The sequence below is a fragment of the Eucyclogobius newberryi genome, unplaced genomic scaffold (genome assembly GCF_026437365.1).
Source record: "Eucyclogobius newberryi isolate DKJ021-1_F unplaced genomic scaffold, fEucNew1.0.hap1 SCAF_5, whole genome shotgun sequence".
Classification (NCBI taxonomy): Eukaryota; Metazoa; Chordata; class Actinopteri; order Gobiiformes; family Gobiidae; genus Eucyclogobius; species Eucyclogobius newberryi.
In genome coordinates, this window is record NW_027316167.1 from 36,140,376 (window position 1) to 36,152,630 (window position 12,255).

Sequence of the window (12,255 nt, forward strand, 5' to 3'; positions counted from 1 at the left end):
AGGCAGACATGAGATAGACAGTGGAGCTGGAAGGAGGAGAACCAGTTCTTCAAGGCAGATGAAGAACTGTCCATATGAAGTTGAGACAGTTTCTCAGCATTTGGATCCACAGGTCATTGATGTTCCTGTTCCACCCCCAGCGAGGAAGTGGGAGAAGAAGGAAAAGCAATGAACAGATTGCAAGTTAATCTTGCAATCTGGAGATTTTCCGCACGAAAAGGCGCGCACCGGACTATAAAGCGCATTAAGCAAAACAAAACAGATAAGTCAGTCAGTTGAGCTTTATTAAACGTGTTCAACTCATTCAGATCAACATTGTTCAAACGTTAATGAGCGTTACAACAACTCCCAGCCTTGTTCAGTTATAACACGTAAAGAAACGGTCTGATACCGCTAAAAGACATGTTGACGTATTCACAACTCCCAGCCTTGTTCAGTTATAACACGTAAAATACAACACAATACACTCACTTTTTCAGTTCATTCCTCGTCCACAAATCCCTCAAATTCTTCATCTTCATTGTCCGAGTTTAACAGTTGGGCTGGATGCCATACATCCTGCATCCCCGGATCCAACTCGCCATTATCCGAGTCACAGTTCAGTGATGATTCCAGCCTTTGTGAAAGCTCGGACTACAGTTGGGACTGATACTTTAGCCCAGAGTTTAAAATCTGCGTCGTAAATGTGTCTTTTGCAATATTATAGTAGATCCATGGTCGCTTGGCAGGAGCCATCTTCGGGTCCTTAATAATAATAATAATAATAATAATAACTTTTATTTATATAGTGCTTTTCAGTGACCCAAAGACGCTGAACATAATAAAAAAGGGGGGGTATTTACAGACAGGGGGGGGACAACACGTACAGAACACATTAATATACAGATAAAATGAATAAGACAGAAGAAGTAGAGAGAAAAAGATGGGGATGTAACAGGGGGTAGAAGAGTAGGCAATGGGGTAGAGGAGGCTAGGGGTAGGGGAGGTCATAGGCTTGGGTGAAGAGGTATGTTTTTAGGCGGGATTTGAATGTTGTGAGTGAGGGAGAGTGGCGGACAGGTTGGGGGAGGGAGTTCCAGAGTCGGGGTGCTGTTCGGGAGAATGCTCTGTCGCCAAAAGTTTTGAGTCGGGATGTTGGTGCAGTCAGGGTGAGAGAGGAGGAGGATCGGAGAGCTCGGGAGGGGCGGTGGGGGATGAGGAGGTCAGACAGGTAGGGGGGGCAAGGTGGTGAAGAGCTTTGAAGGTGAGGAGGAGTATTTTAAAGTTTATGCGCTGCTTGATGGGGAGCCAGTGGAGAGAGCGGAGAACGGGAGTGATGTGTTCACGGGACCGGGTGTGGGTGAGGAGGCGGACAGTGGAGTTTTGGACCATTTGGAGTCTGTGGAGGGAATGGGAGGAGATGCCAGTGAGGAGGGAGTTGCAGTAGTCGAGGCGGGAGGAGATGAAGGCATGGATGAGGGATTCAGCCGCGGGGAGGGTGAGGCAGTGTCGGATTTTGGCGATGAGGTGGAAGTATGAGGTCTTGACGATGTGGCTGACATGGGGAGTGAAGGAGAGGGTGGGGTCCATGATGACACCGAGATTGCGTACCAGGGTAGAGGGGGTGATGGACGAGGTGTCGATGCTGAGTGAAAAGGGACCAGTTTTATTGAGAGTGGATTTGGTGCCAATGAGGAGGAGCTCTGTTTTGTCACTGTTCAGTTTGAGGAAGTTGAGAGTGAGCCATGTTTTTATTGTAGAGATGCAGGTTTCGATGTGGCTGAGGGGAGGGATTTGGGTGGATTTGGTGGTGAGGTATATCTGGGTGTCGTCAGCGTAGCAGTGAAAGTCCAGGTTGAGTTGGCGGAGGATGTGACCAAGGGGGAAGATGTAGCAGATGAAGAGGAGGGGGCCGAGGACTGAGCCCTGGGGGACCCCTGCGTTACTGGGGAGAGGGTGGATGAGTGACCGGAGAGGGAAATGAACTCTTGCCTGTTGGTGAGGTAGGATGTGAGCCAGTCAAGTTCAGGGTCCATTATTTAGGTGTCCTTATCAGAGCCGTAATGTTGTAGTAATAACGTAGTTTACATTTTGACAGAGCGCTGTGAGCGCTGTGTACCACACAAAATCGCTTCGAGGTCTGTAAACACAACCAGACTTAATCCATATATTAAGCGCACTGGATTATAAAGCACACTGGCGTTTTTTTTAGGAAATTAAAGTCTTTTAAGTGCACCTTATTTGTCCCACAATGGGAAAAATTCCAGTGTTGCAACACAAAGTAGGTACAGAAGTAAACAACAAAGAACAGATAACTTATAAAAAAACACTCTTATTTACAGCTGTTATATGGACAGAGAATATTGCACCAATATGATTGACATAATGTCAAAGTATTGCACATGGATATGTCAGTATTGCACATGGGTATGACGGTATACACGTGTTCAGGGCTAACAGTGTTTGTTATAAAGTCTGACAGCAGCAGGAAGGAAAGACCTGTGAAACCTCTCCTTCACACAGCGAGGGTGGATCAGTCTGTCACTGAAGCTGCTCTCCAGAGCGGACAGAGTGTCCTGCAGGGGGTGACACTCATGGACCAGCATAGATGTGAGTTTAGCCAGGACCCTTCTGTCCCCCACCTCCTGCACAGAGTCCAGAGCGCAGCCCAGGACGGAGCTGGACTTCTTGATGACCTTGTCCAGCTTTTTCCTCTCCCTCTCTGTGATGCTGCTGCTCCAGCAGACCACACCTTGCAAGGAGGGCTGATGCCACCACAGAGTCGTAGAAGGTCTTCAGGAGTGGCCCTGTCACTCCAAAAGACCTGAGTCTCCTCAGGAGGTAGCGCCGACTCTGAACTTCCTGTACAGTGCGTCTGTGTTATAGTGCGGAAAGTACGGTAAATATTGTTTGATAGAAAAAGTAGTCAGAAGCAGAGGATGGTGCTCAAGCTGCAATGCTTCACCCCGGGAAGGTTGCACCTAGGGCAGCATAGCTGGGAAACTAGGTTTTCATTTCTTTCCCTAACTGGCCTGACCATAAGCAATTTCAAAGAGGAACGATTTAAACCTGGTCTTAAATGAAGAGACTGTGTTGACCTCGCTCTACCTCCTACTGTGCTTTTAGAGACTCTTGGGACCACCAGAAGTCCAGAATTTTGAGAGGAAAGTGCTCTGTTTGGATTATATGGTACTATAGCTTTGAGGTAGGATGGGCCCATGTCATTTATGCCTTTGTAAGTCAGGAGGAGGATTTTAAATTTAATTCTAAACTCGACAGGGAGCCAGTGAAGAGACTCGAGCACCGACGTAATGTGCTCTCTTCTTTTAGTTCCTGTTAGTTATCTTGCATTTTGATAACTAACATTTTGAACCAGTTGAAAGCTTTTTATGGAGTTTTTAGTACACGCTGCGAGCAGGGAGTTACAATAGTCTAATCTAGAAATTACAAATACATGGATACATTTTTCAGCATTGCCTCGAGGCAAGATTTTTCTGATTTTAGCTATATTGCGTTGATGGAAATCTATATGCGCATTGAATGAGAGCTTCTGGTCAAATAATACTCCAAGGTTTTTTACAATAGAACGGGAGGCTGCACTGACATTGTCCAGTGTGACTATCTGCTCAGATAAAGCGTCTCAGGTTAAAACGCAGATAATTGAGTGTTATCCAGGTTTTATATCCTTCACACAAGCACCAAGTCTGTCTCCTTGTTCGGGTTTCATTGATAAATACAGCTGTGTGTCATCTGCATAGCAGTGGAAGTTAATGCCATGCTTTCTGATTATGTTACCTAGCGGCAGCATTTAAAGAGTAAACAGAATTGGACCGAGTACTGAACCCTGTGGCACACCGTAAGTTGCTTTAGAACAAGGTGAGGAGCTCTGGTTTACATTAACAAACTGGTACCTACATCACATTTTATCCTCTGCAGTAGAATATTGTGGTCGATGGTAGTCCATTGTCAGCAGCTAATAACAAATCATATGTGACTTTAACTAGTGCAGTTTCAGTGCTATGGTGGGCTCTGAACCCTGACTGGAAAACTTCAAGGGTTAGGGTTATGGTCCTGTAGATGGTGACAAAGCTGTTTAACTACAACTCTCAAGGATTTTAAAGACAAAGAGCAGATTTGAGATAGGTGTGTAATTTACTAATTGGCTAAGATCTAGATTTGGCCTTTTCAAAAGCGGTTTAATGACTGCATGTTTGAAGGACTTTGGAACATAACCACTTTCCAATGAAGTATTTATAACAGGGGTGGCCAACCAGTCAGAGACGAAGAGCCACATTTTTTACTGTGTTACCGCAAAGAGCCACATCATACATGGCACACATGAACATCACTCCATCCCTTCCTCTTACACACACACACACCATTGCTCAGCTAAATTATTATTATTATTAACAATATCATGTCACACACAACCATGATAATGACAGAAATTGACTCCTACAGTATAAGACCACAAGCCAGTCATTTTCAACAATGAACATTGTGTCTCACACACACAAACTCTCAATTCAACAAAGTCCTAAATCAAAAATCATCTACATACCATATTGAAGTTCAATATTGCTGGTTTTCTTTAGATGATCTCCCCGTATTTTGGACGGGGTATTTTGAAATGTGGACGGGCATTTTCGAGTGCAAGGACGGGGTCATTTGTATTAATAAATCTCAGAAAAAAGGGAATATTATCATTAAATCGGGCCGGGAAGCGTTTGATTAAAGTCCGCCTCGGCCCGCGCCATGACAGTTTACAAGTGAAAATTTGCATGCTGCGCGCTGATTGGTCGACAAAGTTTGTGTGCTTGGTTCTGATTGGCTGCCGAGCCGTGGTCCGGAGAATGTCGAAGCTCCACTTCCGTGCGGTTCTGTGCGGAGCCATCACCCCGGTTCAGCAACTATAATTGTTCCGGCGGGAAATTGGCGTGTGTGTTGGCCTAGCGGTTAGCGACACGGCTTTGCGTGCTGAGGTTTGTGAGATTGATACCCGACATGAACTCTTAATCTTGCATTTTTTTCCTTGTCTCCCAACTCATTTATTTCAGTTATTAGTTCAGGGGTTTTGGCAGCATTCCTCTCTAGTCCTCTTTTACTATGTAGTTGGGAGACGAGGGGGAAAAAACGCACACTCAAAGCCGTGTCGCTAACCGCTAGGCCAACACGCGGGCCGGTTCCTGCACATCGCCCGTGCGCACCATCACCGTGCGGGCGCCTCCGCATACGCAGAGCGCCGTTTGGCACAACACAAATGTTGATATGAACGTAAAAGAGCTGCATGAAACCAGTCAAAGAGCCGCATGCGGCTCGCAAGCCGCGGGTTGGCCAGGCCTGATTTATTATATTAAGAATATAATCTATATTCAGGAGGAGAATGTCTTTGAGGAGTCTGCTTAGAATCTGGTCTAGGATACAAGTTGACAAATTAGAGGACATAATGGCTGAAGTTGTCTCTGCTTGATCAACAGCAGTGAAACTTTCTAGTGTTGGACTGATGTATTTATATGGGACACTAGTTTTACAGCTTGAGCTTGTTCAGGGTTAATAGTGGGAGTAATTGTATCTAATTTATCTCTAATTGATTGTTTTTATTGTATTGTTATAGAAGAGCATCCTCAGCGCTGAGATTAGCTGGGATGGCTGAGCCCTGGTTATGTATTTAACCATGGCCTAACCAGGACTAAACCAGCTCTAAATGCTACCATGATGCCAGCGCCTCTTGCTGTATATTTACAGAACAATCTGTTCACGTTTCTGGGGTAACTCATCCTCCATTTAGACTGGGACCTCTTTTATACACAGTCTATGACGGGAACGCGACTTGAATGAGTTGTGCTTAAACACGCACACAATTTTCCATGGAATGTGTTAGAAGAGTGAAAACCACGCAGCTTCATCTGCAGTTCAATTATTTACGAGTTCACTTAATTCACTTTATTGCCCTTTTCTGGTTAAATCCTTGGGTAAAGTCATGGCTAAGCCCTGTATTAGTCCTGGTTAAGCCCTAAATTAGACATAGTCCTGTGTTTGATCATTGGTCTAGAATGTTTCATATTGTGGCATTAAATAAATCCATAGTTAACTTGTGAAAATAAAAAAATAAATGGCTTTATCTGCGTATAACTGATTTTCTGTTGAGATTGGCAGCTCTGTGTCAACAAGTAATTAAATAAATCAATAAATAAATGATAAACAACCAGGACTAAATGGAAAGAATATTAAAGTGTCGCCCAAACGAGTCCAGTTACATCGGTGTTCCAGATTCGACGTCCGTGGACTGTGCGACTTTAAACTCTCTCCTGATGAAACTTCGACAGTTGTAATTAGACCTCGGCGTTAATGGAGGTCAACTGCCTTTGACACGGCCAACACCCGAGCCACCTGCTGCGGAGGGATTAGCACCAGCGGGTTAAACGCTAACGATCGCTCCTCAATGGCCACCGTCGGCACAGGGGTCGCAACCTCTGCCCCAGTCGGGGTCAAAGGTCAGGTCCCGAAACAAGGCGCTAATCAACCGGAGCCGAGCAAAGCACGTCAGAAATGGCTTGTGTGGCGCTCCAGAGGACCCAGTCTTGGTCCAGTCCTGGTCCAGTCCTGGTCCAGTCCTGGTCCAGTCCTGGTCCAGTCCTGGTCCAGTCCTGAAATGTTTTGCTTTGCTTTATTTTAACATTTAGTACTGGGTTTTGTCCCAGTTTAATCACACTGTTCATGATGTGTGTGAGCACCTTTTATAGTCCTGATTTAGTCTAACCCAAGTACTGGTACAAACCTGGTTAAATTCTGGTTCGAACCAGGACTGAAGCAAAGACTAAACCTGGACTAAACCTGAACCGGGGGCTGAACCGGGGGCTGAACCGGGGGGCTGAACCGGGGGCTGAACCGAAAAAAAAAGGTTCATAAAAACATTCATAAAAATAAGATTGAAAGACATTTTATTTGGATACATGAAAAACATTGATGATGAAAAAGCATTGAAATGCTTCAAAGCTCTGAGCTAACATCACACTGAAGTGTTTTGGGCACCTGTTTTTCTGGTAAACATTTTTGGTTTAATTCAGAAAAGACCTTTTACAAAAGTCTTAGAAAACATTAGTAAAAAACTGAAATCATTAAAAAAAAGTCCAAACAGAATCTGTATTGAATGGGCTTTTACAACAACTTCTTCAAAACCAATTAAACTCCCACACATTCTTTTACTTCAATTATCTGTAAAGGAAAAACATCTCAACCTTTTAATGGAGCTTTTGTTTGGGTTTAACGGAAAGAGAATGAGAAAAAGGAAAGGCAGCAATTACAAAGCGAACCATTATTTCCTTAAGGTTGAGAGGAATGTCATCGAATTGAAAACACAATATTGATTTAAGAAGGAAAGACTACAATTGGTGTCGATAAAAACATGTCCGCTGCGTTACAAGGGTAAAGATCAGGTTTGCTTGTTGTTAGTATTGTGACTTCCATTAAACCACAGTGTGTGAAGCTGTGAAAGCAGCAGAGCAAAAGCATGTTTCACTCATGATTAAAAAAAAAAAACAATGAATAATGAAAAGAATGATGCTTTAGTTTTATATGACGCAGTTTTGGGCATCCTTCATTCCTTCCACACTGTTAGCTTACTGTTAGCATCACTACTTCTTGTCCAGTTAAACGTTTTTGTGCGGTGAATTACAGCAGACACTTTGTAAAGGTGTTTGTGTGTCAGAGCTAATGCTAATTTGAAAGCATAATTTAAAAAAAACACACCACAAACTGAAATAATCTACACATAAAACAATTGGTTGCCTTTTAAATTTGATTTGATTGTTTATTTTACATTTTAATAAAAGTTCGCTTTGAGCCACAGAGAGCTAGCATTAGCGTTGAGCCACAGTGAGCTAGCATTAGCTTTGAGCCACAGAGAGCAAGCATTAGCTTTGAGCCACAGAGAGCAAGCATTAGCTTTGAGCCACAGAGAGCTAGCATTCGCTTTGAGCCACAGAGAGGTAGCATTAGCCTTGAGCCACAAAGAGCTAGCATTAGCCTTTAGCCGGGTGCGTACTTATATTCCCCTGTACTTATGTTCCCCCTTTTCTATGAACGGGGGAACTACGCTAATAAAAAGTTGTGCATAAACGTATGGTTTTACAGCATAAAATATAGCAGCATATAACCCTAACCCAAACCCTAACCCAGGTCTCGGGGAACATGGATACCGAGGAACATAGGGCTGATCCCCTTTGAGCCACAGAGCGCGAGTATTAGCGTTGAGCCACAGTGAGCTAGAATTAGCTTTGAGCCTCAGAGAGCTAGCATTAGCTTTGAGCCAGAGAGAGCTAGCATTAGCTTTGAGCCATAGTGAGCTAGCATTAACACAAACGCAGGGTGAAGGACACAATAAAAGTTTGCTCTAGAGCGGTTAGCATCTCACTGTGGCTCCTGGTGTTCACACGGAATCAAGACCTAACTCTCATCTTTGTCTTTTTGTTGTGCTGTGTACATGGTCCCTAATGTTCAGGGTCTAACACTTCCAGTGTTGTGTTCAGGGTCTAACTCTTTTCCTGGTGTTGTTTTCAAGATCTAACTCTTTTCTTGGTGTTGTTTTTAGGTTCTAACTCTTTTCCTGATGTTATGTTCAGGGTGGACCCGATCCCGTATGACACGCCTAAACCAGCCTCCCACACGCGCTTCGTCTGCATCTCGGACACACACTCGCGCACAGACGGGATCCAGATGCCGTATGGCGACGTCCTGCTTCACACCGGAGACTTCACCGAGCTTGGGCTGCCCTCCGAGGTCAAGAAGTTCAACGACTGGCTCGGTAACAATTGTTACACACTCTAATACTAATACTGCTGCTAATACACACGTTACACACTCTAATACAGGGGTGTTCAAACTTTTTTTGCCCAGGGCCTCATTTTGAAACTTATACGTCAAAATGCTTACTCTTTATTGTTAGGACCAACAAAAATTGGTCTGAGGGCTGCATTTGGCCCCCGGGCCACAGTTTGGACACCCCGCACTAATACTACTGCGGCTGTTACACGCATTACACACTCTAATACTAATACTGCTACTGTTACACACATTACAGACTTTGTCTCTTGTGTAATAAACGCACACCAAAAATTGGATCTAGTTTTGGATTATCTGATTATTCTAGTTATCTGATGCGTTGCACCAATGAAATTCCCCCATGTGGGACAATAAAGGAATATCTTATCTTATCTCATAATTGCTCATCACTTTATTCTGAGCCCTGGAAAACACACACACACACACAGTCAGAAGTGTGTCCTTTGCGATCTCTGACACCGACCCTCTGCCTCGTGATCTCTGACCTCAGTCTGTCTAAGGCTTGCTACAAAGGGCTGTTTAATGGAGTCTGAAGTCCCACACAGGCGCAGCTCTGGAACGCAGCGTTTTATCGATCAGACGAGACCAAAAAGAGACATTGTTGAAGTAATTTTTGAACAAAGGAGATCCTCAAAAACAAAACATTAAGATTATTAAAAGAATAATAGAGGATTTTTGTTGTGCAATCCGAGTCTCATTTTCTCGTGGCGTGCAGGCTAGTAGTTATCCAACATGTTAATCATTCCTTGCGTGCTACTGCACCTGCAGCCTCATTCCCAGGAGAGCAGCACGGTTCCCTTGCTGCACATTGCGTGGTTGATATGCCGGTTTGTGTTTAGCAAGTTCCTTCAGTGTACACTACAAAAATGAGGACAGAGAAAGACTGTGTTCGAGCTGGCTCAGTAGACACGGAGATCTACGGAGACGAGAGATGCGATGCGATCCGCTAATAAACAAACAAACGCACGTGTAGCAGCGGGGCTGTTGCGTGCTTCCGCACAAGGTTTGATGGTAGGCGGCCTCTTGGAAAGAACAGGAGGGGAGTATGCGCATGCGCATTTTAAAACTAACAGTCGCTTTTTTTGTCGCAAGACTCAAAGTAACAAAACTTAAAATTGGCAGATTTGTTTCCCAACCAGTTTTTACTTCAACAGTTTTTTCTGTGCTTTTTTACAATACCAAAGAGGTCTGCACTTCTAGTATTTTTATTTAATACTACTTGTAGGGTTGTGAAAAGTATTGAAAATCAGGTATCGTTGCTAAAACAAAGATACTAGTTTGATTTGAAATATCGGAAAAATCACACAAACTGTTCAAAATCATTTCGGAAACATAAAGAAAGACTTTTATTTTGTGTGGAAAATTACAATCCAATTAGATCTTACATGTTGTTGAAGCCTCTCAGAACTACACTGAATACACTGGTCCTGTGTAACTCTGGGAGATTTACTGTTTTAAAAATAAATCTCCAAAATCTAACTCCACAAACGTTTGTCCTTGTCATTATTGGTTTTGTTTTGGCTCCTCAAAGCATTGTCCTAAAGTCGACATTCAGGTCTTTGGAGTCTTTACAGAGACATAAACCAAGTCAAACATCTGACCTCTGACCCTGAGGATTCTGACCTCCAGCTCAGTTTAAACTGTCGATTCTTGAATATTGTGATGTCACAAACTGATGAATGACTTCATTGTTGTCTAACTTTCTATCGGTTAGTTTAGTCAATAATGTGAAGATGCCCTGTGAGACAATTGCTGTGATTTTGGGCTCCTTTGAAATTAAATTGAATTGAACTTTAATAAAAGAGTCAAGTCTTTAGCATCAATGCTAGTTTTCCGTTGCAGTTCCTGGATAAGTTCACGTCAGTTATAATTGTTTGAACGCCCAAAATCCTCAAAATGTCACCATTAATCGAGAAGCTGAAATACACATTTTAGACATTGAATCTGAACCTCTGCATCAGTTTATGTCGCAGCAGAAGAGCTCCGTCTGCTGCAGGTGCACAAATACTGGGCCAAAACGCGCTGGATTTATGACCCAAGCGCGACCCACTAACAGAGAAGAGGAGCGAAGAGCAAAAGTTTCCTCATAAATCTGTGCAAGGACGAGCGGGGCAAGAGGCTGAGGCGATGGATGGTGAAAGAGTCCCATCATGGCTCAAACTCTGACCACTCGGACAGTTTGACCTTCACCAGGCGCTAAATTAGACGTTTTAGCCTCAGATAAATCACAAATGTGTCTGGAGTTTGCTTCATGGTCCCCGGTCCATCCGTCACTTCAGCGCCTGAGCTGCAGCTCGAGACAAAGACGTTAATAATACGAACATCAACCTGGTGACACGGACTTGCGGTTTAGGCCTGTGTAGCTCAACTCTCGTCAAACCCAGGTGCAGACGGTTCTAAGAGTCAATGATTGTTGCGTGTGTTCAGTTATTGTGGTTTAAGGGGGCTCAAACAGGTTTGGGCTCAGTTACATCTTCTGCCCGTCATTTTGTGTGTGCAAAGATCAGATTCACGTTGTAGAATTTGATGGAAAAACAACCACATAAACAAACGACGGACAGTTAGTTACAGCACACCAAAAGTATCATAAGTAAGCAAGGTAAAAAGATGAAATTAAGTGCTGGATCCCAACAATTAAAGTGCATTGTTGGAGTGACGAGAGCTTTTACATTCAACAGAATGATATCTTCTTCCCGCGAGTCCTTAACGGTTCGAATGGCTCGGTTTAAAAGTCTACACTTGTCCTTGAGAACAGGCCAGTCACAGTTCAGTGTGTTTTAGCCTTTTAACAGAGCGGACCACATTGTTTAAAGCTTTTCTTCGTGATATTACTGACCCGCATGGTGACATGACCAGAGAAGACTTTTAATTAGGGCAGCAGCTATCAATTAGTTTAGTAATCGAGTAATCTATCGATTCTTTTCTTCGATTAATCAAGTAATCTGTAAAATGTTTTGAACATTCGCAAACTATTTTAAAACTATTTAAAAAATAATTTAATGCAACGTTATAGATTATAGTAATGAACAAATGACAAATAAGGAGTTTCTGCTTAAAACAACTAAAGTTTGTCCCTATAACGGCAACATTTCACTTCACCAGTCCAAACTGTTCCTTGTTTGTATATAAAGAATATATATATATATATATATATATATATATATATATATATATATATATATATATATATAAAGCACATTTCACTTTTCACCAGACCGTTACAGTAGCCATAAAATAAGAAACTTGTTTGCAAAACTTTATGTTGAGTGAGACCAGTGATGCCTGGTGTTTTGAACTGTAACTCGGCATTTTGTCACTTTTAGCCTCTGTGTTGTCGTCCCGTCATCGCGGACATATGTTTGAGGCGTCCGCGAGGTGTCGTGCAGTGAAATGTCGTCATTTTTGCCCACGCGGCCCCTCGCGATCGGACCTGCA

General features: G+C 43.2%; 1 protein-coding gene across 1 annotated transcript in view; it reads left to right on the forward strand.

The window, feature by feature from the left end:
* Nucleotides 1-12,255, forward strand: part of mpped2a (metallophosphoesterase domain containing 2a) — a 48,657-nt gene that overhangs the window by 10,303 nt on the left and 26,099 nt on the right. The window contains exon 2 of the mRNA XM_072464777.1: nucleotides 8,601-8,782. Coding sequence (XP_072320878.1) covers nucleotides 8,601-8,782 — 182 coding nt within the window. The remainder of the gene's footprint in view (nucleotides 1-8,600; nucleotides 8,783-12,255) is intronic.